Genomic DNA, 25,700 nt, shown 5'->3' on the forward strand with positions numbered 1-25,700 from the left:
TGCCTCACTTTATTTCAGCTCGCCTCTGCAAACGGAAGGTGCACCTTCCAAATGCCAGACGGAGAAACAGCACTGATACTTCAGCTCCTTTTACCACCTTCCCCACCTTCTTTCTGTTTTCAATTTTGCTTTGCGCCCGGCTCCCTCTGCTCCTGGGGTTTGTACTCTTGCCCCTGTTTCTGATTAAAATTTTTTGGTTTGGATCAGCTTACCTGGTTTTGTCCTGGCATCTGCCCAATCCACCTGCCTACACGCTGGAACCACCCGTTCTCACGGATGCTGCAACTTTCTGCCTACAAAAAAGGCTACCCTTAAACATCGTGCTGGATTCCCTCGAGTACTCGGTTCCCAAGGCACTTTATACATCTCCTGTTTGTTTATCAAGGAGACAGCAGTTTGGGAAATACACGTTTACTGGGGAACTGGAAGTGCAGGGGCTCCAGTGATGTGATGAGAAAATACCAGCAGCCATGTACATGTAATCCAAAGATGTGGCACGCAATAAGCATTAGATGTGGGAACATCTATAAAGCACCAGAAAATCACAGACTCCTTACTACACATGGTAGGGCACACAATTAGAGAAAGAGAATAGCTGGATTTAGAAATCTTGTTATCAACCACACATATAAGGAAACCATGATTAACAGCTTTACCTGCACTAATGTGGTCTAATGATTCTAGATATTCTTGAAGTATGACAGGGAAAAATAAAAATATGGGGATTTAACTTAAAAATCTCCTTTCAGCTTGGGTGTTCTCAGACCCATCGTTAGGACAAATCTCTCAAAATAGAAGTATATTCTGCACTCCTCAAGTTCGACTCCTGACTATTCTCGCTTAGGCTTCACCCTTGGAAAGGAAAATGCAGTAGTCAAGAAGTTAATGCTGAAGGTTGAATAACATCACCAGTGTAATTACCAGTGTAGACTATCTATTGCAAAGACATTGCTGAGGCACACCAATCTCAAACATCATCATCTACTAAAAGCTGTTCTTGAGAAAAATACTTCTATTTTTGCACAGGGAATCAGTGTGAACTATATAGGTGTTTACCAAGCACATCGACACTTTACTGCACACAGCTCTTTTTAGACTACCTATAGTGCTTAAAGAGTACCAATAAGAAGCAGTTAGAAAATGAAACAAGAAAGGGCCAGCTCCACGAGTCTGTGCCAATTTCACATTCAAATGTGACATATCTGTGTCATTTCTGCTTTAGGGGCTCTAACTGTAGAAGTTAGAAAAACTGCAAAGTTGCTCTGCTACTTTAAGATACGGGAATATTGGTGAGCGTTCACAATTTTCCTTCACTGAAAATCTCATTGAATATAACAGGGAAGTCATTGAATACTATGTCTTTCTATTATATCCAAGTGCTTTTCACAGTAGGCAATCTGCTGGTACACCACAGGAGTCCCACACTGTGAAATAAAGTGGCATTGTGGATATAGTTTTATGGGCGATCCCTTTTCAGTCCAGAGCACTGCCTCGTTTCCTTACTCTTGGTTCAATTGAGTAGGTAATCCATAAAGAATGAGTGAGAAGAGGAAAAACACATAATGAGTTCTTTTTTTGTGTGTCTTTATCAATAATACAATTGTGATCTGCCAATTACTAGAGTGGCGACCGTATATCACACTTTGAAAAGAAAGCAAAAAAAAAAAAAAAAAGATTTTTGCATTGCTAACATGGTAGCTGAACCATTTACAGCAAGGGGCAAAAATAAGTAAATCTAGGTGGATCCTGGCATGCTTTTCCTATACATTTGGGGCAATAATATGGTACATGAGTCAGAGAAACACTTCTTCCCATCCCCCTCTTCAAATGAGCCTAATATAAAATCTATTTAGTAAGGACATTCTGCACAAGGCATCCTATGTGCTTAATTTTCTTTAAACAAGGCATTAATAAAACCACAGTAGCATCTAATAAGATTTTTAATTCCTCGAGGGTAGGAACCATGGCTAATCTTTAATGAGTCTAATTTAGTGAGAGCATTTAGTTCCCCTCTTGGTAGGAACAACCAATAAAATATTCCTAGCCCTAGAAGATACATCTCTACAGGTTGTATGACTGTAGGCTCCAGAGTGAAATGGGAATCAGACTGGTCAATGCACCTATATGTGCTCAGTAAACACTGGTTTCCAGAGCTGCTAACAGCAGAAACGGATACCAAGGCTATTACTGAACGAAGGAGGAGTCTGGGCAGTAACAATGCTACTTTCCTGCAGAAAGAGTTCCCATTTGCTGTTTACAAGCAGTATGAAGAACAGGCCTACAGAGCATGATGCCAAGGCACTGTATGTAGTTCAGTAACTTGTCCCCCAGAGAACTGGAGCTTTAAATACACAGCCACTGCAAGTGAGACAGTGCCAGATCTACGGGCGCCAAAGGCAAGATTTCACAAAAAACCCTTTTCTCCATTTTGTGAGAAATATCTCACTAACCAATTCAAATTTAAGATAGAGTAGGAGTACTTACAAATTCTGGGGTTTGGAAATCAGGCTGACTTTCCAGTGTTCCAAAACTGGAGACAACTGTCTGTTCAAGGTTTTCCAACACTAAAAATAAACAAATAAATAAAGCATAACTTTCACTGGCTCATACACTTTTTTTGCCTTTAAATCATCAGTACAGGCTTAACAACTGTATTTAGCATTTATGGCACACCTCTAAGTTTACATTATTTAACACTTTCAGTTATCAGGGACACTAAAATCTTCAATAGCTATTTCATCCACTGGACAAGGCCATGTTTCTAGGATACTCAGTCTTAAAAAGCTGTAGGCTCAATCTATGCAAAATCATTTACCTTCTACATGGAAGGACACAGCAACTATGTTTACAACTATGTCACAAAACTCTAGCTTAGGAACATTTCAGCCTGTTGATATTCTTTTTTCAACTACATCTCAGGGAACTGATGTGGAGTCATTTTGGGGTAGCAATTTTCTGTTTTAAAATCTGTTGAATAGCACGGATAGAAATACACTGGGAGCCAAATAAAATTTTCTAGTAGGGTATATTAAGAAAATGAAAAATAAACAGGTAAAATTAATTTTAGCAAAATGATTTCTGTAACTTGATATACCCAGATTACCATTTAAACATGTATTCAGGGGTAAAAAATAGTTTCAAACAGAGAGGGAGGCAAACCATAGAGAATCCTAAATATAGAGAACAAAATGAGGTTGATGGGGAGGAGGAGGGGAGAGGGAAAAATGGGTGATGGGCATCGAGGGGGGCGCTTGTTGGGATGAGCACTGGGTGTTGTATATAAGCAATGAATCACGGGACTCCATCCCCAAAGCCAAGAGCACACTGTATACACTGTATGTTAGCCAACTTGACAATATATCAAAACAAACAAAACAAAACAAAAAAACATATATTCAAGAAGATCCACTGGGTGGCTCAGCCAGGTAAGTGTCCGACTTCAGCCCAGGTCATGATCTTGTAGTCTGCAAGTTCGAGCCCCCTTGTCAGGCTCTGTGCTGACTGCTCGGAGCCTGTGTCAGATTCTGTGTCTCCCCTCTCTCTCTGCCCCTCCCCTGCTTGCACTCACTCTCTCTCTCTCTCTCTCTCTCTCTCAAAAATTATTAAATAAACATTAAAAAATAGCAAAAAAATAAACATGTATTCAATATAAAAATTTATTAGTGAAATAGTTTACGTTTTTTATACTAAGTGTTAGAAAGCCAATGTGTATGTTATACCCACAACACATCTCAGTTTGGACTGGCCACATTTCAACAGGTTAACAGCCACATGTGATTAGTGGTCACTGCACCCTGTGGAAGGGATAAAGGAAGCAAATCCAGAAGCTGGGCTGTTCTGTGAGACCCCAGTCTCACCTTGTCTACAAGTTCCTGATATAAATACAAGGGACTGTTCCAGATGAAAAGATAAGGAGAAAACAAAACAACCATTTGCAGTGCATGCTTCTAGACTGTATCCTGGTTTAAACAGACCAGATATAGAAGACTTAAAACCAAATTAGAAAAATGTGAATATTGATTGTGTTGGATTATATTCAGGAATTACTAGTATGGATAAGTGATGAGGGAGCATAAGGCAGCCTAAGGGCAAAGTACAAGCTAACAGCAGCCACCCCCCACCCCAGGGGAGATATGGTGATATTCCTCAGGCACTCCTGGCTGCCCAAGGACAAAGGAAAGGAAAGGAAACAAATGGTTAACTGACAAGAGATCACAGTCATACAGGCCATGAGTCTCCATGACTCTCCATGAGTCTCCATTTGTCTCTCTACAAATGTCTTGGTAAATTATAAGAAAAAGGTAATCTTATCAATAGACTAATCTCCAGTAACCTGTAGACTCAGTTTCCTGGAGCCCCAACATCACCCTCCATAGTGATATGGGGAACAAAGGCAAGAAGGAAATGGCAGAAACCATTAAATTTCCTTATAACCTACAGCCCACTGACAAATACTTCTGGCAGACAGAGTAAAACGTTTCTCCAGGAACCCCCTACCATCCTGATGTTAAGGCCTTACTAGAGGAAAAACAACCTTAGCTTGACAACAGCAAGGCCTGAGGTATCTTCCGAGTCCTCTTTACCGAGTCCTCTTTACCGTATCAAAGTCCCTTTGGAAGCCTCCCTTTGGTCTTTACCTCTCTCAATTCCATAGTATAAAACCAGTCACTCTTCACAACCCCAGCACAGCTCTTTCTGCTCACGGGTCCTGTCCCCATGCTTTAATAAAATCACCTTTTTGCACCAATGATGTCTTCAAGGATTCTTTCTTGGCTGTCAGCTCTGGACCTCATTATCACCCCAAACCTCATCAATAAGTGTAACAATGTAATCTGGGCTATGTAGGAAAATGTTCTTAATTAAAAGAACTTAAATATTCTTAAATATGTAAATGTGTTTAAATAAACATTAAGCATTTAAGTAAATTAAATAAATGTTCTAATTTATCAGCAGGTCTAGCCTCCTCAATAAATCAATCACATAAAAAAGGCAGAGATTTAAATAGCCGAAAGAATATAACTCCAATGTATGTTTTTTTCCCCCCCCACATCACCAAACAATTAAACTGAATTCTGATGCTATCTACCTGAAGATAGCATCAGATTCCACAGGTTAAGGGCTTAGTCCCCCAAGACAGCCACCAGTAAGTCCCAGGTGGTTACCTGCCTGTGCTTCTGACTGAGCGGCTATAAATCAAAGGCTCCCACCACCCTCTTCTCAGGTTGATTAATTTGCTAGAGCGGCTCACAGAACTCAGAGAAACATTTACTTACATGTACCAATTAATTATAAAGGACACAGATGAACAGCCAGATAAAGAGGTACAAGGGCAAGGTATGTGAGAAGAGACACAAGGCTTCAGTGCCCTCTCTGAGGCCACTACTCTCCCCATACCTGTACACATTCACCAACCTGAAGCTCCCCAAATCCAGTCCTTCTGGATTTTTACTCAGGCTTCATTACTTAGGCATGATTGATTGATCACTGGCCTTTGGCAACTGACTAAATCTTCCTTCTCTCACCCCCTTGGAGGTCAGAGGGTGGGACTGAAAGGTTCAACCCTCTAATCTTGTGATGAGTTCCCTTAGCAACCAGCCCCCACCCGGGGCTACCTACAGGCTTTCCCAAAGTCACCTCATCAACATAACAAAAGGCACCGTTACCTACTTCATCACTTAGGAAATAATGTGAGTTGTAGGAGCTCTGTGCCAGGAACTGAGGAAGACCAAATATATATTTCTTACTATAAATCACAATATCACAAAAACCATTAGCAATATGGGATACTCAACTGAATCCTAATTTGGACAAGCCAGCTGGAAAGGACATATTTATCAAAAATAGGAAGACTGAATATGGAATAAGCATTAAATTATGTTAAGAAATTACTTTTAATATTATGAAGTGTGATGTTAATCTTGGCTTTGTAGTGACTTTTTTTTAATGCATACTAATTTAAAAAAATCCACTAGAGGCTTTTGTGAAGGAAAAGGTTGAGTCCCTATCAATCCAGAAAAATTCCCTTCAGTGGCCCAAAAGAAACCTTACCAGGAAGATTGATTAAAAGATTTCTAAGTGACTGTTTAACATAATCAAAACATCAGCCAACAATTCAGCTACCAAATAGTTAGGTTTGGCACATCACTAAGACGGCACATCTTAGGTTTGGCACATCTCAATATCTAGATTAGATTTCAGATTTACTCAGAATCTTGCCCACTGTATCTGATCACTGTATACCTATGCACTGGGAAAAAAAAATGCCAGTAGATAAAGACATCATAAACAAGTGATGAAAAACTGACTTCATCACAGGATCCCTAAAAGTAAACCAAGGCAGAAACAAGAAACAGATCAGGTGACCCAAGGCTTACAGAACTTCAGGCAATACCAGAATTAGGGTGCTTGCCTTTGAGAACCATATGAGAACTATGGCAGTTACTGCACAGTCTGTCACACTTAGACAACTTGTACCATAGCAAACTGGTTTATTCCAACATCAGAACAACAGTGGTCCAAGATAATTACCTTCTTGAAAGCCGCCTCTAGAACTTGCTAAAATGTCTTTATACTAGTGGCTATGACACTCGTTTAAACTGGTGTTTTGCAGCTTGGTTTACATGGAGAAAAAAAACTAACCTTTTTATAATATTTAGATATGGAAAAATTATGTATGCGGTATTTAGGATACATTGGTGTTTTGGGAGAGCCAGCAAGTCAATGAAACATAATAATGCAGATATTTTTTAAAGGAGTATTGTAAATCTGATGGAGTGATCCGACTTTTGCATCTTATCTGGATTACTTTACCATTAGATGCCCAATTTATCTATCAGGAATCTGAGGTCAAAAGACAGGATGGAGCTGCTATGGATTTTTCTTTTCTTTTCTTCCTTTTTCTTTTTTTCTTAAGGGTAGGCTTAAGAAAGTTTGCATCTGCCTAAACACAGAGAAGAAACAAGATGTATTGCCCAGATGTTCTATCAAAGTAAAGGTATCTATGCAGTGTGAAAGGGTTTGTGAGAGAAAATATAGAACTATTTATAGTGTTAGCTATTCTGCTGGTAATGGAAACTAATAGATTCACTGCTTCATGTCAACACAAAGGAGAAACTGTAAATTTGAATGAATAAAAACAGAAATGGCTTTAGTGAAACATCATCTAGGTAGAACAAAGATGCAGCTGCTGCTCTCGTGACCTAATACAGTACTGAGAAGCAAATGATTTATGATGCTAATATGATAATTATACCTCCACTACTGAGGGCTCCCGTTACTGTTTGATAGTCTCATTTCTGGTAATCTAACACAGCTGAAAAAGTTCATTTCTCAGCAAAAAGAGTCAAAATCAAGGTGACACTTTGAGGGCTTTTTGTGAAAAATAGGGCAGAATCAGGGAAAAAACATTCTAATAAGGTAAAAATGTTAATTTTATTTTTTTCCTTATGTCAATCATTTTTCATGCACTATTTTGAAATGTATCTTTAGTATTGTCACCATGACTCACTTTATACAACCCAAGTACCACCTTGAATGGCTTCGTGATTAGTTCATTTAATTTCAAGCATTTGGAACATAAAAGTATGTTTTTGGGACCTCTATTGTATGTAACTTTCGTTAAAAAGCTGACTGGAGAACTGAAAACTAGTTATTCCAGTATCATGAAAAAACTTTAGTCTTGACCTGTCAGTGGAATTTTGTATGGATGTACAATGAAAAGAGAGCTGAAAGTCAGGTTCAACTGACATTCACTACGTTGTTTATAATTTTACACAGCCGTTGTGCTGTTAGGCCCTGGTGAAGAACCAGGCAAGCAAGTTTCCCTCTTCTTGAGAAAAAGAAATGGAGACATGATGAATGTTAATTTTAAGCTAATTATAAGCTAGACAGATTTATGGAGTGCCAAAGGAATACTGTGGAAAATACTATACACACACTTAGCAACTGGTTTGTGTAGGTTCAAGTCAAGTAATTGAGGGTTTGGGGCATAAGAAACCCACTAAATTTCTACTTTTCCTAAATTTTATAATCACATCACAATTGGTTAAAAGCAAAAGAATAGCATATTATAAAAACTATCAATACCGTTAGTATAATAAGGTTAAAGCAATGTGGTCATTGGTGGTACCAGTCCTGACTTATTCGGCAGAACAAAATGAAGGGCCCACTATCTAGAAGTCTAGTCACATTAATGGGTTCATAACAACAGAGTGGAAACCTCACCAGAAAGCTGCAATTCATAGGAGTATTTGTCTATCAATTAGAAGAAATGGAGTAACTAACACTTTTTATTTCATATGCAAAATCAAGAACTTCTACAGCAAAGCCAGTTGGAGACTTATTTAAAGTGAGGGATAAAAGGAGCCATTATCTATAATTTTAAAACATAGACCATCTATTATTCATCAGAAAACACAAAAAAAGCCTTTCAGGAAACTCATAAGTAAAAAACAAAGTGCCTGATAAGCAGTGCCCTAGCAATAAAAGTAATCAGAATTAGGCATTCAACACTTTATCTAAGAGGACAGGCATGGAAGTCAGTGGGTCTAAATGGTGATTTGTTGCCACTGCAAGGATCAGACACAAAATGAATGCAAGAGAGACGGCAGATAAAAATAGATGAATCTGGTGCAAAGGGCACTGGACATGGTTTAAGGGGACAGAATGAGTTCAAGTCCTGATTCTACAATTTAACTACATTCCCCTAGCCATTAACTTAGTCTCAGTTTATTTATCTGGAGCTGGTAGTAAAATTACTTTCCCTTGTTATCTCGCGGGGCTGTGAAAAGGATACAAATGACAATTCAAAAGCATGTTGTAAAAAAAAATACAGCAGCATATAACCATAAATTAAGTTCATGTACACAGACCCAGAGATATGAAAAAAATGTAAACAGAAATCTCCTGAGTGTCTTATTTTGTGCCTGGCACTTCTAAATGTCTGATCTTATTTAATCCTATTTTTGTCTTTGTTTTCACAGATGATGAAAATTTGAGGTTATGAGTTGCCTAAAGTCAACTACCAGAATAGACCAGAAATGACACAATGAGAATCTGAATCTGTCCACTTCCACAATTGAACATCTTTTTGAATATACTGATTTGTCTCCTGGGCTGCTGTGAATAATTCCAAGGGGCTCACCACTGCTAAATGTAACCTGATAAGGAATTAAGATAGTATTGCACATATAAGTCAAACAAGTATTAACAAATAACAGACTAATGTATCTTAAAAACTAATGACAGAATAGTGAAATTTATTGATAGAGCCAGCACAATTAGAACTAATGGAAAAGCTCCACAAAATAAGTAAACAGATACAATACTCAGGCAAATGGCTAAAGACAGGCATGTGTCAAGGATGGAACTAGGTGATAGGAGTACAAACATCAAGATGAAAAAAAAGTACAGAAACTGTCTTCAGGAATTCCACAATCTAGTCAATGTACAATTAAAGAAATATCAAAGGAATGGCCCATTCACCTTGAAAATGAGGATATTTTCATACATCCTGATTGGGAAGGATGCCTAATGATGTGCCAGGCAGTCCTGTACCTGAAACTCTTCTCCCATTTGTCTAGAAGCCTCTGAAAACTGGTCTCAGCACATATCTGATATTTGACCTGAATGCTACTACCCAACCACCACTATTTTTTTTTTTAATTTTTTTTTAACGTTTTTTATTTATTTTTGAGACAGAGAGAGACAGAGCATGAACGGGGGAGGGGCAGAGAGAGAGGGAGACACAGAATCGGAAGCAGGCTCCAGGCTCTGAGCCATCAGCCCAGAGCCTGACGCGGGGCTCGAACTCACGGACCGCGAGATCGTGACCTGAGCTGAAGTCGGCCGCTTAACCGACTGAGCCACCCAGGTGCCCCAACCACCACTATTTTTAAAGTTAACTACACACTTGAGCCACCGTTTCCTATCACTTCATACTTTCCAGGGATTATGTGGACCCACCTCAACTTACAACCCACATCACCGTCATCCTGTGGTAGCCATAGTTGGTCCCCAGGTTCCAGTACCTCTTTCTCTGGCCTCAGTCTAGCGGGATCTACTGTATTTTGGTGACAATTAGGTAGGGGAAAATCTATTTCCCATATTATCCAGAGGTTGTAAGCCTGTAGCTTACAGACCCTGTTGTATTAAATGAGATTCTAAAATGGGGCCAAAGAGTCACCATAAATGAAAAGAAAGTTAATAATGAAACATAAAACATAAAGACAGAAGAGTTTCTTTCAAGGCTAAGATGGCTGTGTTTTACCACACAGGAGAGTGGACTTGAACTGTAAGACCTCTACACAGTATAACTCTGTGGCTTCAGGCACACCACTTAACTCTAAATTTGTTTCCCCCGTCAATAAAAGTGCAAATTATAATTCCTACATCACAAGGTCATTGTAGAGAACAAATTAACTGATACATATATAAAAGTGACCTGAAAAGTGTGAAGTACTATATAAATATTGGCTATTATTATTTTTTTACTTCAATCTTTAATAAATTCTGGCATTCTTAACCTTGTTAGGCACCAATTTTTCCTCCTCACTTTTTATCTGGACTATTTGCTTTTTTTTAATAATAAAATAAATTCAAATGTAAAAAAAGATAACATTAATTCAGCAAATTTTTTTTAATGACCTCAATGTCCTATGCACTATTGGCTACTACTTACAATGAAATGAAAAGAGATAGGACTCAGGAAATGTTTCCTTATTTTTCGAATCTGGATGGATCATTTTTTTTACCCCAATTTATTACTGGCATTTCCACTCAATGATGGTAATATTTTAATGGGGGAAAAAGTGACATTATCCTCAAATCATTTCTGCAATGCAATTTCAAATTCAAGTTGATAGTTTCTATTAGAGTTCTATCTTTCCCCTCTTACAGCAAAAGTGCTCTCTCTCTCAGATGATTAGCTGAAGGGGAAAGAAAACGAGGCAAAGGAAAAAAGTCATGCATGAAGATGCCAAGTTTGTTAGGGTAAGCAAATTTTGACTCTGTTTGAAACTCAGTCCTATCCATCAGGTGATTTAGAAAATTACTACATATTCTTCCTACATTATGGTAAAAATGGCCTTGTTCTGAAGGTTCCCTCTGTTGGGCTTGCCTTTTCTGATTAACGTATTGTATTGGCATCAATTCGACTGCCTAAGCCAGAGCGGGAGCCATTCTTCACTTTTCTCTTTCCGTCACTTGACGTTTGGTGGGTCACCAGATTTTATCCTTTTTATATTTAACCTCATCCTAAGGATATTCTATCTGGTATGCACATCCCTTCACCCTCTCCCCGACCCATATACACATTTTACCCTTTCTTTACCTTTTTATTTCAATGTCACCATTTATGTACCAAGTTAAGTTACTTGCCTCGACTTCATGCTCCTATAGTACTCTGCATTATCTAGTAAAACCCGTCAGATCACTATAGGTGTCCAAAAACTCAACTGCTGCATTATTATTAAAACACAGTATTTTTCAGTTGGTCCTCTAGACTATGGAAGAGAGAGAAATAAAAATGAGTGATTATAAACAAATTTGCAGCTTACACTGAACAGGGTATCAAATAATCCCATGGTAGTTACTCATTCACAATTGGCCACCACCACAGAAGACAAAATCCGGGGAATACATAAGGGTCCACCGCCCCCCATCACAGTGTATGGTCCTGACTTGTTTTTCTTCACTACTGGACCATGAGCTCCTAGAGGAAAAGTCATGGTCTTATTCTACTTGGTCTCCTCAGAATTTGAAACAATACCTAGTATATAACAGAGGCTCCATAAGTGAGTGAACCAATAATGGAATGAATTATAAACTCTTTGTCATTCTAGAAAAGTTACTAGTGTTCTTCAATTCTTCAGAATGTAATATAGTTACTTACATAATGATAAAAGAGTTTTTGCACTTCCAGAAACATATTGCACTGGGCCACAGGGAGGTATGTTCACACTCAGAGCAGGCTAATAACATACTGTCCCTCCAAGATAATATTCTGCAAATATTTTGATGATATTTATGAAAAGGAGGATCTCTGCCTCTCCTCCAACCTGCCCACTGCTCTAGCAATGCATCAAACAGGAATGTGCTTCTTCCCACAGGACAAGGGACTCCACAGAAGAACAAAAGAGGGACAGTGTGAGAAGTAAGGGTGATGATTCAATTTCAGAAATACCAAACAAAAGCTGTGCTGTCTAGCTAACAATAGGTTTACAACCTATTGGAAATATATACGAACACCGCTACCCCACAATGGAGTCCCCAACCCTTGGACACTTCACTTCCTGGTTCTTCCCCTCTTTGTTTCACAGGCTTATTTTCACGGGCTTTACAATAAGCAGGCACCAAAGAACCGAAGTCCCTGCGTCACCTCACAGAATGTACATTTGTTCCAATCAGACTACGTTTTGCCTTACATGGGCATAGGCAACTTCCGGGCAAGGCTGTCACCTCTGTAGTACTCAGCCAATGAGGGGAGGCTTGCACACTAGGAGATAAATTGTCTGCTGTAACTGCCCCGAGTATGCCTATCATCAGACACCCGCTCTTGCAAGAACACTGATTAAGCCTCACTTCACTGTGCTCCGAGTCTCCATGTCCCTTCTTTGGTTGGGTTGGTGGACTTACTTCTCACACAGTTCAGTGAGGGCATCTGATGCTAGGGCATCTCACCCTTCCAGCCCTATCCTGGTGGCAACCCTAAGGATTTCTTCCATCGACACATATTATTATTATATTATCCTCGAGAAGAGCTCTGATAAGCATAATTTTCTTCGTCTTGTTATATTTCTAGGATTAGTGTTTTAGCTCCTCTTATGCACTGCCTCTCCCTGTTCCCACAACCCTCCCTCAATAATTCAGCCCCAAAAATATACCTGGAAGTTAAACTTGTCTCCTTTTGGAGAGCTGGGAACAATCATCACATTATTCATTCTCACATCCCACCCAGATTAGCTAATGCTTTTACAGAAAAGCCCAATGTATGTCACAAACCTCTCAGATTCCAACTCATTAGCTCCTTTACCATCTTAAAATTTTTTTATTGTAGTAACATACAAAAAACAGAAAAACTGCCATTTTCACAATTTTTAAGTGTACAATTTGGTGGCATTAATTCTGTTCACAAATTGTGCAACCATCACCACTATTTCCAACACTTTTTGTTAATCACATCAGAGACCTCTGTAACTGCCAAGCAGTAACTCCCACTTCCCCCTGCGCCCAAGCCATAATAATGTCTCATCTACTCCTGACCCTATGAATTTGCCTCCTAGATATTTCATGTAAGTGGAATTATATAATATTTGACCTTTTGTTTCTGGCTTATTTCACTTAGCATGATGATGTCAAGGTTCATCGTGTTGCAGCATGTGTCGGAAATTCCTTCCTTCCTATGACTGAATATTCTACTGTGTGTATGTGTGTGTGTATAATAAACCACATTTTATTTATCATTCCTTCCTCTGTTGATGGACACTTGGGTTGTTTCCACCTTTTGTCTATTATGAATAATACTGCAGTGAACAATGGCATACAAGTATCTGAGTCTCATTTTCAATTCCTCTGTGTATATACCTAGTAATGGGATTGCTAAATCATGTAATAATTTTATGTTTAGCTTTTTGAGGAACCACCAAATTATTTTCCACAGTGGCTCTACTATTTCACATTCCCATCAGCAATGTATCTACTTTATTGTTGCTCATGATTTGGGTGTCATGTCTAAGAATCCACCGCCAAATCCAAGGTCATAAAGATTTACCCCTGTTTTCAAGAGTTTTACAGCTTTAGCTCTTATATTTAAGTTGTTGATCCATTTTGAGTTAATTTTTGTATATGATGTAAGGTTGAGTCCAACTTCATTCTTTGTGCATGTGAAAATCCAGATGTCACAACATAATCTGTTAAAAAGGTTCTTCTTGGTGCACCTGGGTGGCTCAGTCGGTTGAGCATCCGACTTCGGCTCAGGTCATGATCTCCCGATCTGTGAGTTCGAGCCCTGCGTCGGGCTCTGTGCTGACAGCTCAGAGCCTGGAGCCCGTTTCTGATTCTGTGTCTCCCTCTCTCTCTGCCCCTCCCCTGTCCATGCTCTGTCTCTCTCTGTCTCAAAAATAAATAAGAATGTTAAAAAAAATAAAAAAAAATAAAAATGCAAACCAGGAAGAACACCGACCTGTTAACAATAAAATTTAAAAAATAAATAAATAAAAAGGTTCTTCTTTCTTCACGGAATGTACTTGGCACACTTCAAAAATCCATTGGCCGTAGATGTATAGATTTACTTCTGGACTGGTCTAGATGTTTACCCATATGTTATTACCACACTGTTTTGATTACTATAGTAGCATTGAAGTAAATTTTGAAATCAGGAAATGTGAGTCCTCCAACTTTGTTCTTTTTCAAAATTGTTTTGGCTATTCAGGGCTCCTTACAATTCCATATGAATTCAAGTCAGCTTTTCCATTTCTGCAACCTTCACTATTTTAATAAATACTTTTTTAAAAATGTAGACTTAAGAACATGAGTAATAATCATATAACTGAAGAGTGATTTTACTTAATTTTACCAATTTGATATTGTTTTTTAAAAGCTTGGCTAAGACGGTTTATGTTCTATAAAGGACAAGTGGTATTAATTATAGAAATATGTTCCAACAATTGGAAAGTTCCAATCTTGGAAAGCTATTACTGTCACTTCACAGTTCAACTGGTCTCCTCCTAAGACCCTCAGGGTTCCCAGCTGAATGCTACCCTAAGTTTGCAGTTAGTTATAGTTCAGCTAAAACCTGATTCTAGTCACTGACCTGTCAGTTCCCAGATTATAGTGATTATACATGCCCTGGGGATCAAAGAAGATACCCCACTTAAATTTTTATTGTCCTTAAACTTAAAGCACATTGAGTTGTAACTCCACACTTAACCTACCAGACTAGGTCTGATTTCAAAATCAGTTTCTGAAGCCTAGGAGGGATGAGAACATATAAATGCAAGAAAAAAAAAAATTATAGGCCCATATACCCTTATCCAAAATCTTTGATGCCCAAACCACTGTGTTTCAAAATAACCAATATGTATACACTATATGCACTCTCAGTGGGATCTGGGACAGCACCCCTTACTCAAACAAAGTCATGTTTTGCAGCCAAAAATATGAGCAGTCACTCTAAATGGGATAAATAAAATATATTAACAGTCTCATGCTGGTGGAGGTCGGGTTCCTCCACCAAATGAGTTCAGATCTGTCAGGTGTTTGTTTCTGAGTATAGCTGACACACAGTGTTATGATCTGTTAGGTTTTATAGCCAAATGAATTACCAAAAAATTTCTTTTCAGCACTTTCTATTAAATTTATTTATATATTTTGAGAGAGAGAGAGAGAGCGAGCGAGCGAGAGAGAGAGAAAGTGAGGGGAGAGGGGTTCATAGAGAAAAGGGAAAGAGAGAGAGAATCCCAGGCAGGCTCTACACTCTCAGTGCAGAGCTGGATGAGGGGCTCAAACTCATAAACCATGAGATCATGACCTGAGCTGAAGTCGGACGCTTAACCAACTGAGCACCCAGGTGGCCCTCTTTTCAGCACTTTTTAGATTTTTGAATTCTAAATAAGGAACTGTGAAATTTTAACTATTAAGAATGTATTTAGCACACAAAACAGAAGAACTCAAAACCTGATTACACAGCTTGTCATATATACACAGAGCAAAAGGCTTGCAACTGCCTGAGAATTAAGGACTAGGAAGAATCCCATGGGTGGCCATCATCTGTCATCATCTCGCAAGTTGAACGTTTACCAAATCAGTATCTTCCCAGTAATCGGCTACAAAAAAAAAAAAAAAAAAACTCAGAACGTGAACCTTAACTTTGCATAAAAGGAAAACCAGGATTTAAATTATCAGATTGACAGAAAATAATGACCAATACCTAATATTAGCAAAGGAGCATGGAATACATACAGATTTTGCTAATGTCAGGTCGTATGAGTTTCTGGTTGGCAATTTGGCAAATGTAGCAAAACCTTTAATGTTAGTCATACTCTTTGTCTTACAATTCTATCTCCAGGAAACAATTCTTGCTTAAGTCAATGAAAATATAGCTACTGATAATATATAGTGCAATTATTTAAAATAATTTTGTAGAAAAATATTCACACAAAATTCTAACAATGTACTTTAATGTAAAAAAAAAAGCAGACTATAAAACTGCATTTAGGGGCACCTGGGTGGCTCAGTTAAGTAAGCGTCCAACTTTGGCTTAGGTCATGATCTCACTGCTCGTGGGTTCAAGCTTCATATCAGTCTCTGTGCTGACGAGTCAGAGCCTGGAGCCTGCTTCAAATTCTGTGTCTCCCTCTCTCCCCGCCCCTCCCCTGCTCACATTCTATCTCTCTCTGTCTCTCAAAAATAAATAAAAACGTTAAAAAACATTTTTCACTGCATATAGTATATGCCGAAAGAATTCAAAGCAGGAACTCAAACAAATATCCATATACTCTGTTCACAGCAGCATTATTCACCACAGCCAATAGGTAAGAGCAGACCAAGTACTCACCTGCACATGAATGGATAAACAAAATATTCAATGCAGTATTATTTAGCCTTAAAAAGCAAATTCTGACACATGCTCCAACATGGATGAATCCTAAGGACATGATGCTAAGTGAAATAAGTCAGTCACAAAAGAACAAATACTTATCTGATATCCCTAGAGTAGTCAAATTCAGAGACGGAAAGTAAAACAGTGGTTGTCGAGGCTAAGAGGAGGGAAGCATGGGGAATTGTGTTTACTGGGTATAGCGTTTCAGTTTTCTATGATGAAAAAATTCCAGAGATGGATGCTAGTGACCGTTGTACAACAGTGTAAATATACTTAACACCGCTGAACTGTGCATTTAAAAATAGCCACAATGGTAAGTTTTAGGTGATGTGCCCTCTCCACAGTGAAAACAAAGTACTGTATAGTTTTAAAACAACAACAACAACCACCTGCTAACAATTGTGGATGAAATTGTACAGGTTAGCAGGTGCTGGGGGTCCTAAGACAGAAGAGCAGAAACAAGATCTATCATATGCTCTACCCTCCTTAGCTGGAGAGCTCTTTGAAGGCTTGAGTCCATACCTGCTGTCTGTGATGGCAGGTGGAGAGGGCTTTCACAGGGCTAGGGCTCTTATCACCTTGCCTATATTTCACCTCTCCCCTTTGCCAGGAGCCATTTTCCAATAAACGGAAGTGTATATAAAACAAACAAAAGGGGCACCTGGGTGGCTCAGTCAGTTAAGCTCCTGGCTCTTGGTTTCAGTGCAGGTCATTTGTGATGGTTCATGATTTCAAGCCCCACAGTGGGCTTCATGCTAGCTGAGATGAGCCTGCTTGAGATTCTCTCCCTCTTTCTCTGCCCCTCCCCCATTCGCATTCTCTCTAAATATATAAACTTTAAACAAACAAAACCCTATATATACTGTATGACCTAAATTTCTGTGGGGTAAGAATAAATTTAAGCAAAAGATAATGGGTAATGGGATATCAAGTGTTTTCATTTTCTTATTATTTGTCTACGTTTTCCAATTTTCTACAGTGAATAAAAAACATGAACGTGTTAAGAAGTAACTCAATCTTAACTACAAGCCAAGTTCTTGATTGTCACCCTCCAGTATACCTTCTCCCCCCCAAAAAGACTTGCTATACCCAAATCTCCTCCATCTCAGTAGATGGCCCCCAAATCAACCAAATTAATCAGACCAAAACTATTGGAGTCATCCCTGGCTCCTTTCCCCCATACCCTTGCATTTAATTCCTCAATAAATCCTGTCAGCTGAATTTTCAAAGACTACCCAAATTTTAATATTTAAGTTACTTAAAAAAAATTATGTTTATTTACTTTTGAGAGAGAGACAGAGAGACAGAGAGACAGAGTGTGAGTCGAGGAGGGGCAGAGAGAGAGGGAGGCACAGAATCAGAAGCAGGCTCTGAGCTGTCAGCACAGAACCAGAAGGGTGGCTTGAACTGACAAACCATGAGATCATGACCTGAGCCAAAGTCACTCAGCCAACTGAGCCACCCAGGCGTCCCTGATTTAAGTTACTTAAATAACAGACCCAGAAAGCAGCTACTTGTCACGATTCCCATAGTGCCTAGAGACTACCAGCTAACACTTAAAGAGTGTTACATTCCAGTGCTTGTTTTATAGCTAAGTTCTTTTAATAAATATTATATTTACCTTTACATCACCAATGAAGAGGCAGAGAGAAGTTGCATATTTTGTCCAAGATCACACAGCTGATGAGCAGGAGAATCAGAATTGGAACCTAGAAGCTCATAAACTATGCCTGTAGCCATATGACACTGCCCCGTGGCCTTAAGAAGTTGCTCTTTCGCATTACTCAGGTCTCTGTTCAATATCCCTGCCTCAGAAAGGCTGTCCCTGAAATCCTAACTTTGCCAGCTCTAAAGAAAAGCCACTGTTCTCTGCCACCTTGCCCTGCTGTACTTTCCTTTAGTAACTAATAATAGCTTTATTATTATATATTATGAGAGTTCCATGAGGAAAAGACTTCTCCTTGTTTCTAACTGAATCCCAAGCACAGCCGAATTCCCTAGAACAGTACCTGGGCTATGTTAGGTACTCCATTGTTATCTGCTGAATGACTTACCAAATGGATGCATAACTTCTATACAGCTGGCTGCTGGAGTCAGACAGACCTGAGTTCAAATCCCAGACCTACCACTTCCTAACTATGACTTTGAGCAGTTTATTCAAACTTTCTGTGCCTTGAAGTCTACACCTGAAGAATGGGAATGACAGTACTTACTGTTGGGGTTGTTTTGAACATGAAATAAGTTGTGGCATGTGAAATGTTTAGCATGGTACCTACACATATAAATACTAGATGAATATTAGCTACAAGTATTATATAATGAAAGGGGGGAAAATGCTATGTTTGAACCTTCCTGAAGTTCTTTTCATTTTTTTTAAAAACGGTTACAGCCTTTGGACTATGCCAATAAATTAGAATGCTGACAGCAGTTTATTAAATGTTCTGTTACATCAAAAATTAGGAAAGTGGGGCACCTGGGTAGCTCAGTCACTGAGCGTCCAACTCTTGATTTCAGCTCAGGTCAGGATCTCAGGGTTATGGGATCAAGTCCCGTGTCGGGCTCTGCACTGAGCATGAAGCCTACTTAAGATTCTTTCTCTCTCTCTTCCTCTGCCTGGCTTGCACACGAGCTCTGTTTCTCTCTCTCAAATAATTGATAAATAAACAAAAAAAACAAACTTGAAAAAAATTGGTTAAGTGTCTGTAAATTCAGTCTAATACGGAAAACAAAGAGGATTCAAGAAACCTGTAAATCCATTTTTATGCATTCTCTACTGTATTATTACTTAAATATTTCTAAATCATGCTCATTACTTAAATTTTGGATGTATGGGCATATTTTTTAAGCTGCCGGTTAAATAAGGAACTGGGAGGACAAAAATTCCTTCCAAATGGATTAGTTTTAATAGTGCCCCATATTATTTTAGGCTAAAGAGACCCGAATGTCTATATGGTTAAGGTGATTTAAATTCATATTTGGCCACTGTCCCTTGTGCTGCCACTGCCCAGCAGAAACACGACAGAGTCAAGTGCAACCCTAGCAGCAAAGACCTCATCCTCTTGCTTTTTACTCTTCTACAGCCCAGTGGCCTTCGGGGAAGTGAGCACTCAGACCCTGCTCCAGTCGTGCCCTTCTGCTGAAGCAGTGGTGGGAGGGATGGCCATCCTAACCGCTGAGGATGCAGGGAATGTACTATGAGTAGGTGGCCGTTTGAGGGAAACAGACCCTGGATGGAGAGAGAGGAATCACAGCAAGAAGCGCCCCTCAGAGAAGCGCCCTCCAGACGGTCCTAGGGAATGAACCCAGGCCCTCTGCTCCACAGAAAAATAACCAACTCTGTGTGTCTCTTTCTTTCATTACACTCTGATTCTGCAACTTGAAATACCAGCTGGTAAGGATCTCCCAGTACTCTTCCCATAGATGACATGGGGCACAGTGATGGGGGTGGGGAAGCAGGCAGACCCAAACAGGAACATTCCAATCCTAATTTGGAAACTCTTAATTTAATGGGCTGGAAGGCCATTTCTTTTAGAATCCCATCAGGGACTTCAATCATGTGATTATCCTCCAGCTGGCCAGATGCAACTAAAGAGGTTCAAATGTTTCTACTCTAGAAAATACCACACAGTAGTTATTTGAGATTGTAAAACTAAACAGATCACCTGAATGTAGCTAAATCACCTTAGAGTTACGAGGTATTTCCAATTTTTCAAAATCTGCATTTAACATGCTAATTACAGAAATACTAATACAAATGACACTTAGAGCAGATTGCCTTTCCCTAGGGAGTAATAATCCTGAGGATTGTTCCAGGATCAAATGTCTTAAATTACCAGTCCTTTGTGAGTTCATCTCAAGCCTGCTTTTGTCCTTATCCCCTCCCCTTTTTCTGTGTACCAAGTTTATATAAGCATCAGGCTTTCACACAAAATAACATCAATCATTTTTGCAGCATGCAACATGAGCTAAGCATTATAGGTGTTAGAGATGTAAAAATGTTACGACATTCATATGAAGGTTTTAGATTAAAAAAAACCAAACAAGCAAGAAACATACAAGTGACCATCCAGGGAGAAGAGATGCCACACAAGGCTCGGAAGGTGCTCCTGAGCCAGCCTGGCTGGGGGGTTGGAGGAGGTAGGTGGTCCCTACACCAAGTTCTGAGCCATGTACAAGACGTAAGAGACCATCTAAGAGGCTGCTAAGAAAATCCAGGCTGGAACTAACATAATGATGGTGGTAGTGGGGATGAACAGAATTAGACGGAGTCCAGGGATATTAAGGCCTTAAAATCAACAGGCCCTGCAGGTGACTGGAGAGGAAGGTTAGAGACGCCCTGTCTTGGGAGTCCTGCCTGACCTGGGCAACTGGGTTCGCCAAGCAAGAAGGGCTTTTCAAATCTCCAACTTCTCCTTTACCGGTTTCAGTAAGAAATCTTAACCTTCTGATTTGTAGAAAAAGTACAAAACTAGATGCTTTCAGAGAGAAACATCATGAAGTTCCACTGCCAAATCAACCAAACTACATTCATTTATTCATTCAACCACCAAGTATTTGGTGCCAGCACCCATCAAGGTTCTGGGGCTGCTGCAGTGATTGAGGACCCTGCTTCCCACCCTCTCCTCCTTGGCTTGAAGATTCCTCCCACACTTTGGTTCCCGTTCCCACTGGCTTCTTTCTAGAAGACATTCATTACTTTTTCCTGTGACTCCAACCTGCTCTTCATTTGCCCCTTGTTGACATTTTTCATGCTCAAAATTCTTCCAGCTAAGATAAGGGAGAGAAGAAAAGAAAAGAAAAGAAAAGAAAAGAAAAGAAAAGAAAACAAAAGAAAAGAGGAAAGAGAAGAGAAGAGAAGAGAAAAGAGAGAAAAGAAAAGAAAAGAAAAGAAAAGAAAAGAAAAGAAAAGAAAAGAAAAGAAAAGAAAAGAAAAGAAAAGAAAAGAGAAAAGAGAAAAAGCCCCTCTCCTTGGGCACTGTGACACTATCAAAATGTCAAATGCACATGTCCTTTGTCCCCACAATTCCATTTTAGGAACTTATTCTACAAAGATTCCTGTACACACACACACATATATAAGGAATGCACAGGTAAATATGTACAAGTGTGTTCAGTATAGCATAGTGTGAGAAAGCAAAGATTTCCAAATAAAACTCAAAAATTTGGAGAATATACTACAGCACAATAGCAGACTATATACATCTGTTTTATGTGAAGAAAGGTCTGAAATACACAGGTAAAAGTACAAGCTTTAGCAGACTATATGGCAATAAGTCCAATTTTTGGAAAGTAAATGTGTATCAATGTATGTATGTGATAGCACATTCACAGAAGAACCTGCAAGGATATACCTCAAACTATTAACGGTGGTTATATATGAGGGAATGCAATTATAAAGATTGTTGTCAGTCATATTTGTATTTAATTTTTAATTTTTATTTTTAATTTCAGAAAGAAAGCAGTCATGTGAGCAGGGGAGAGGAGCAGAGGGAGACAGAGAGAATCCTAAGCAGGCTCCACACTCAGCACTGAGCCCAACATGGGGCTCGATCCCATAACCCTGGGACCACAACCCAACCTGAAATCAAGAGTCAGACACTTCACTGAGAGTCATATTTTACATGTTTTAAACTTTTACAATGAGTACATATTGCTCTGATAACCAAAATAAAACAATAAAGATAAGAGGCTATCATAGAAAGGAAAAACAACTTGAATCAGCCTTTTCCACTGCACCTACTACATTACAACACAGTCCAAAATCCTTAATACTCTTGCCAGGGCTTTAGATGAGCTGGCACCCCTCTCCCAGGGACTCCACTTGTGACCACCTGCCACCTGACTCTGGCTAAGGTCATCCATGATTTTCACGTGGCTGAACCTAACATCTGCTTTACATTTGTGCCTTATTTGACATCACAACAACCTTTGCCACAGCTGACTGTAACCGTTTTTGAAGACACCTTCTCTTGCTTTTCCTCCCTTAGAGGTTCTTTCATCTCTCTGGTCCCCTCTGTTGGTGCATCCTTCCTGATTGGAGCTTGACTTCTGAAAATATTCAGGTGGCCACCTGTGGCCTGCTCCTCTGTAATCTACCCACGGCATCTGTTGGCAGCTTTAGACCAAAGGTTCCAAATGCACTGCTCTATTTCAAGTGGTCTCTTCTCAACTCCAGATTCATACATCCAGCTGCTTATGTGACTCCTCCACCTAGAAACTTCCAAGACATGTCAGACTCACGGAGCATTCACACAGGATTTAGGTCTATACACACGCACAGAGCTACTCTTTCTCCATTATTTCCTGTCTCAGTCAATGACGCTACTATCCACGCAGCTGGGTAAGCCGGAAACCTGGGTGTCATCCTGACTCCCCCTTCTTCTTCATCCCCACAACCAAATATTCACCAACCTATCATGCTGAACAGATCTTGAGTCTGTCTTCCTCTCTCCTCCTTACAATGCCAAGCAGCTCTGATCTGGGCTGGAGCAGAAATTCCCTGACCGATCGCCTGCCAGCAATTTCCACCCCCTCCCAATCCTTTCCCCTTCAGTAGCCCAAGTGACCTTTGTAAATTAAATTCTGAAAACGAAATTCAGTACTCTTCTGCTTTAAACCCTTTCGTGGCTTCCCATTAGGAAGCTATTTTCAAATTTATGATCACAAGCATGTGTTCTTTCTGTAAAGGGGGAAAGTAAGAACGACAATTTTTAATTTTTTTTAATTTTTTTACATTTATTTATTTTTTTTTTTTTAAATTTTTTTTCAATGTTTTTTATTTATTTTTTGGGACAGAGAGAGACAGAGCATGAACGGGGGAGGGGCAGAGAGAGAGGGAGACACAGAATGGGAAACAGGCTCCAGGCTCCGAGCCATCAGCCCAGAGCCTGACGCGGGGCTCGAACTCACGGACCGCGAGATCGTGACCTGGCTGAAGTCGGACGCTTAACCGACTGCGCCACCCAGGCGCCCCTACATTTATTTATTTTTGAGAGACAGACAGAGACAGCGTGAGCAGGGGAGGAGCAGAGAGAGAGGGAGACACAGAATCAGAAGCAGGCTCCAGGCTCCGAGCGGTCAGCACAGAGCCCGATGCGGGGCTCGAACTCACGAACCGTGAGATCATGACCTGAGCTGAAGTCAGACACTTAAATGACTGAGCCACCCAGGCACCCCAAGAACGATAATTTTTAAAGGACTCTGGTTACAAAGAGACCATAAGCATCGTGCAAGCCGGGGTTATATCTGTTTAGTCTCATGTTGAAGCCCAGTGCCTGGCCAGGTCTCTGCACATGGCTGGCTCTAATAAATATGGACTAACCAGATGAATGACTGAATGAATAAACCTAGGCTGGCCACAGAGTCGAGGAAGGCATATTTTTGTTTGCATATTTTGCACCTTGTCCTGTAAGATGAAATATGTATTCATATTACATATATCACATACTCATATACACACACACACACACACACACACACACACAAATACTGATGGAAAGAGTGAAAGAAAAATACACAGGAGGGGTCACTGATGGAGAGAGGCACAGGCAGAGGGGTTGACCTTAATCGGGGAGCCAAAGTTAACTGTAAACATAAATTTATCTGTGCATTACACATTGCACACACACAGTTTCTTTTTTGAGGGAAGAAAAGAAGTTGAGGCAGCATCCCCTGAGGGTTTCTATTCCCTTTGCGATTTAAAAAGCAAGATGATCTACAAAGAATGAGGGAAAAGAGTGTGAAATATGAACATGAGAAAAGCAGTGAGAGTCGGAAATCCTTTCCAGGACTGATATGAGTGTCAGCTGGCTAGGTGTGCAGGGCTCAGGTTCTGTTCTGTGGTTTTTTTCCGGAGCTCTGCAAACGCTCAAGAGTCTGATTTTCTTTTTGGCCTCCTGTCCCTAAGACAATAGTTCCCCAGAGTCAGTATAAGAATTAAGCGCATCCTAAAAGCCTGGGAAACTCTAACAAAACAATTCCTGTGTCCCACCCCACAGAGATTCTGTGTTAGTAACAGGGGGCAGGGGTGGCTCTGGTGTGCAACTCAGTTTGGGAAGCACTGCCTTAAGGAGCCTCACCTTGGTCTCTGGCCCACAGGGTCACTGGCCTCACAGATCACATTTTCTCCTCAGTCACCGTAATGACCACTGCTGAGCACACTGGGTTACTGATCAAAGCAGCCAGTCAAAACCACAGTGACACGCAATGTCCACTCTGTCTTTCCATCTAACAAGAAATAGCAACATGGAGGAGAGAGAAAATACAGATGTGGCTATCATGTACTCACACATGGCTTCCATAGGAAGGACAATTTCCTGGTGGGGTGCTACCAAGAATAGCCATCCCTGCTAGGACGTAAAAGAGAAAAAAACAGACCTCTTTATTATCTTCCCTGTTCTTCTGGCTCAAAACTAACACTTTATCTCCCTATCGAGAACATGGATCCAAGTATGCTTTGCAGCTGAACTCCTATCAGCTGAAAATAGTGCAGAGGAAAACAAAATTCAGAATTTTTAACCTTTTAACAGTTTCTTGTTCATGAAATGTGGGTTGCAATTTTACTTGAGACTTCTAAGATACCAAAGTTACAGAGACTAATACAGGGAAAAGCTGAACTTGTGCATTTCTTCAGCTGGCTACTGCAACTCTGTTTCCTAACTTGGTGTTCAGTTACACATGATTATCTCAACTTCTTACAAATAAAAGCAATTTTTGGGTACAAAGAGATCTCAGAGTCATCTACTTCAATGCCTTGGAACCACAGACAAGAAAACAATGAGAGAGAATGCACAGGATTAAGTATGAAATCTGGGAACAGAACCCAAGCTTCCTAACAACTCATGGTCCAGGGAGCGTTCCACCACACTCAACGCCAACTGTATGTAAGAAAAGAACTAGAGTCGGTGAAAATAGAGATTCACAAGTGTGAGCAAATGCCTCATAAACAACAAAGAAAAACACGTCAAGTGAGGATTTCATTTAAAGGTGGACTATGAAACACCTGCACAGAGTCCTGCTTCAACCTCAACGCCACTGGAAAATAAACAGATATAAAGAGAACAGGAGAAGAGATAGTAACACAATTTTGGAAGCCGGAGAACAA

The 25,700-nt window shown here is 39.8% G+C and overlaps 1 protein-coding gene across 2 annotated transcripts in view; it reads right to left on the reverse strand.

Moving 5' to 3' along the window:
• Positions 1–25,700, reverse strand: part of ANO6 (anoctamin 6) — a 196,606-nt gene that overhangs the window by 115,478 nt on the left and 55,428 nt on the right. For both annotated transcript variants that reach the window (XM_058743042.1, XM_058743044.1), the window contains one exon: positions 2,485–2,564. In XM_058743042.1, coding sequence (XP_058599025.1) covers positions 2,485–2,564 — 80 coding nt within the window. The remainder of the gene's footprint in view (positions 1–2,484; positions 2,565–25,700) is intronic.

The sequence above is a fragment of the Neofelis nebulosa genome, chromosome 8 (assembly GCF_028018385.1).
Source record: "Neofelis nebulosa isolate mNeoNeb1 chromosome 8, mNeoNeb1.pri, whole genome shotgun sequence".
In the NCBI taxonomy this organism is placed as follows: Eukaryota; Metazoa; Chordata; class Mammalia; order Carnivora; family Felidae; genus Neofelis; species Neofelis nebulosa.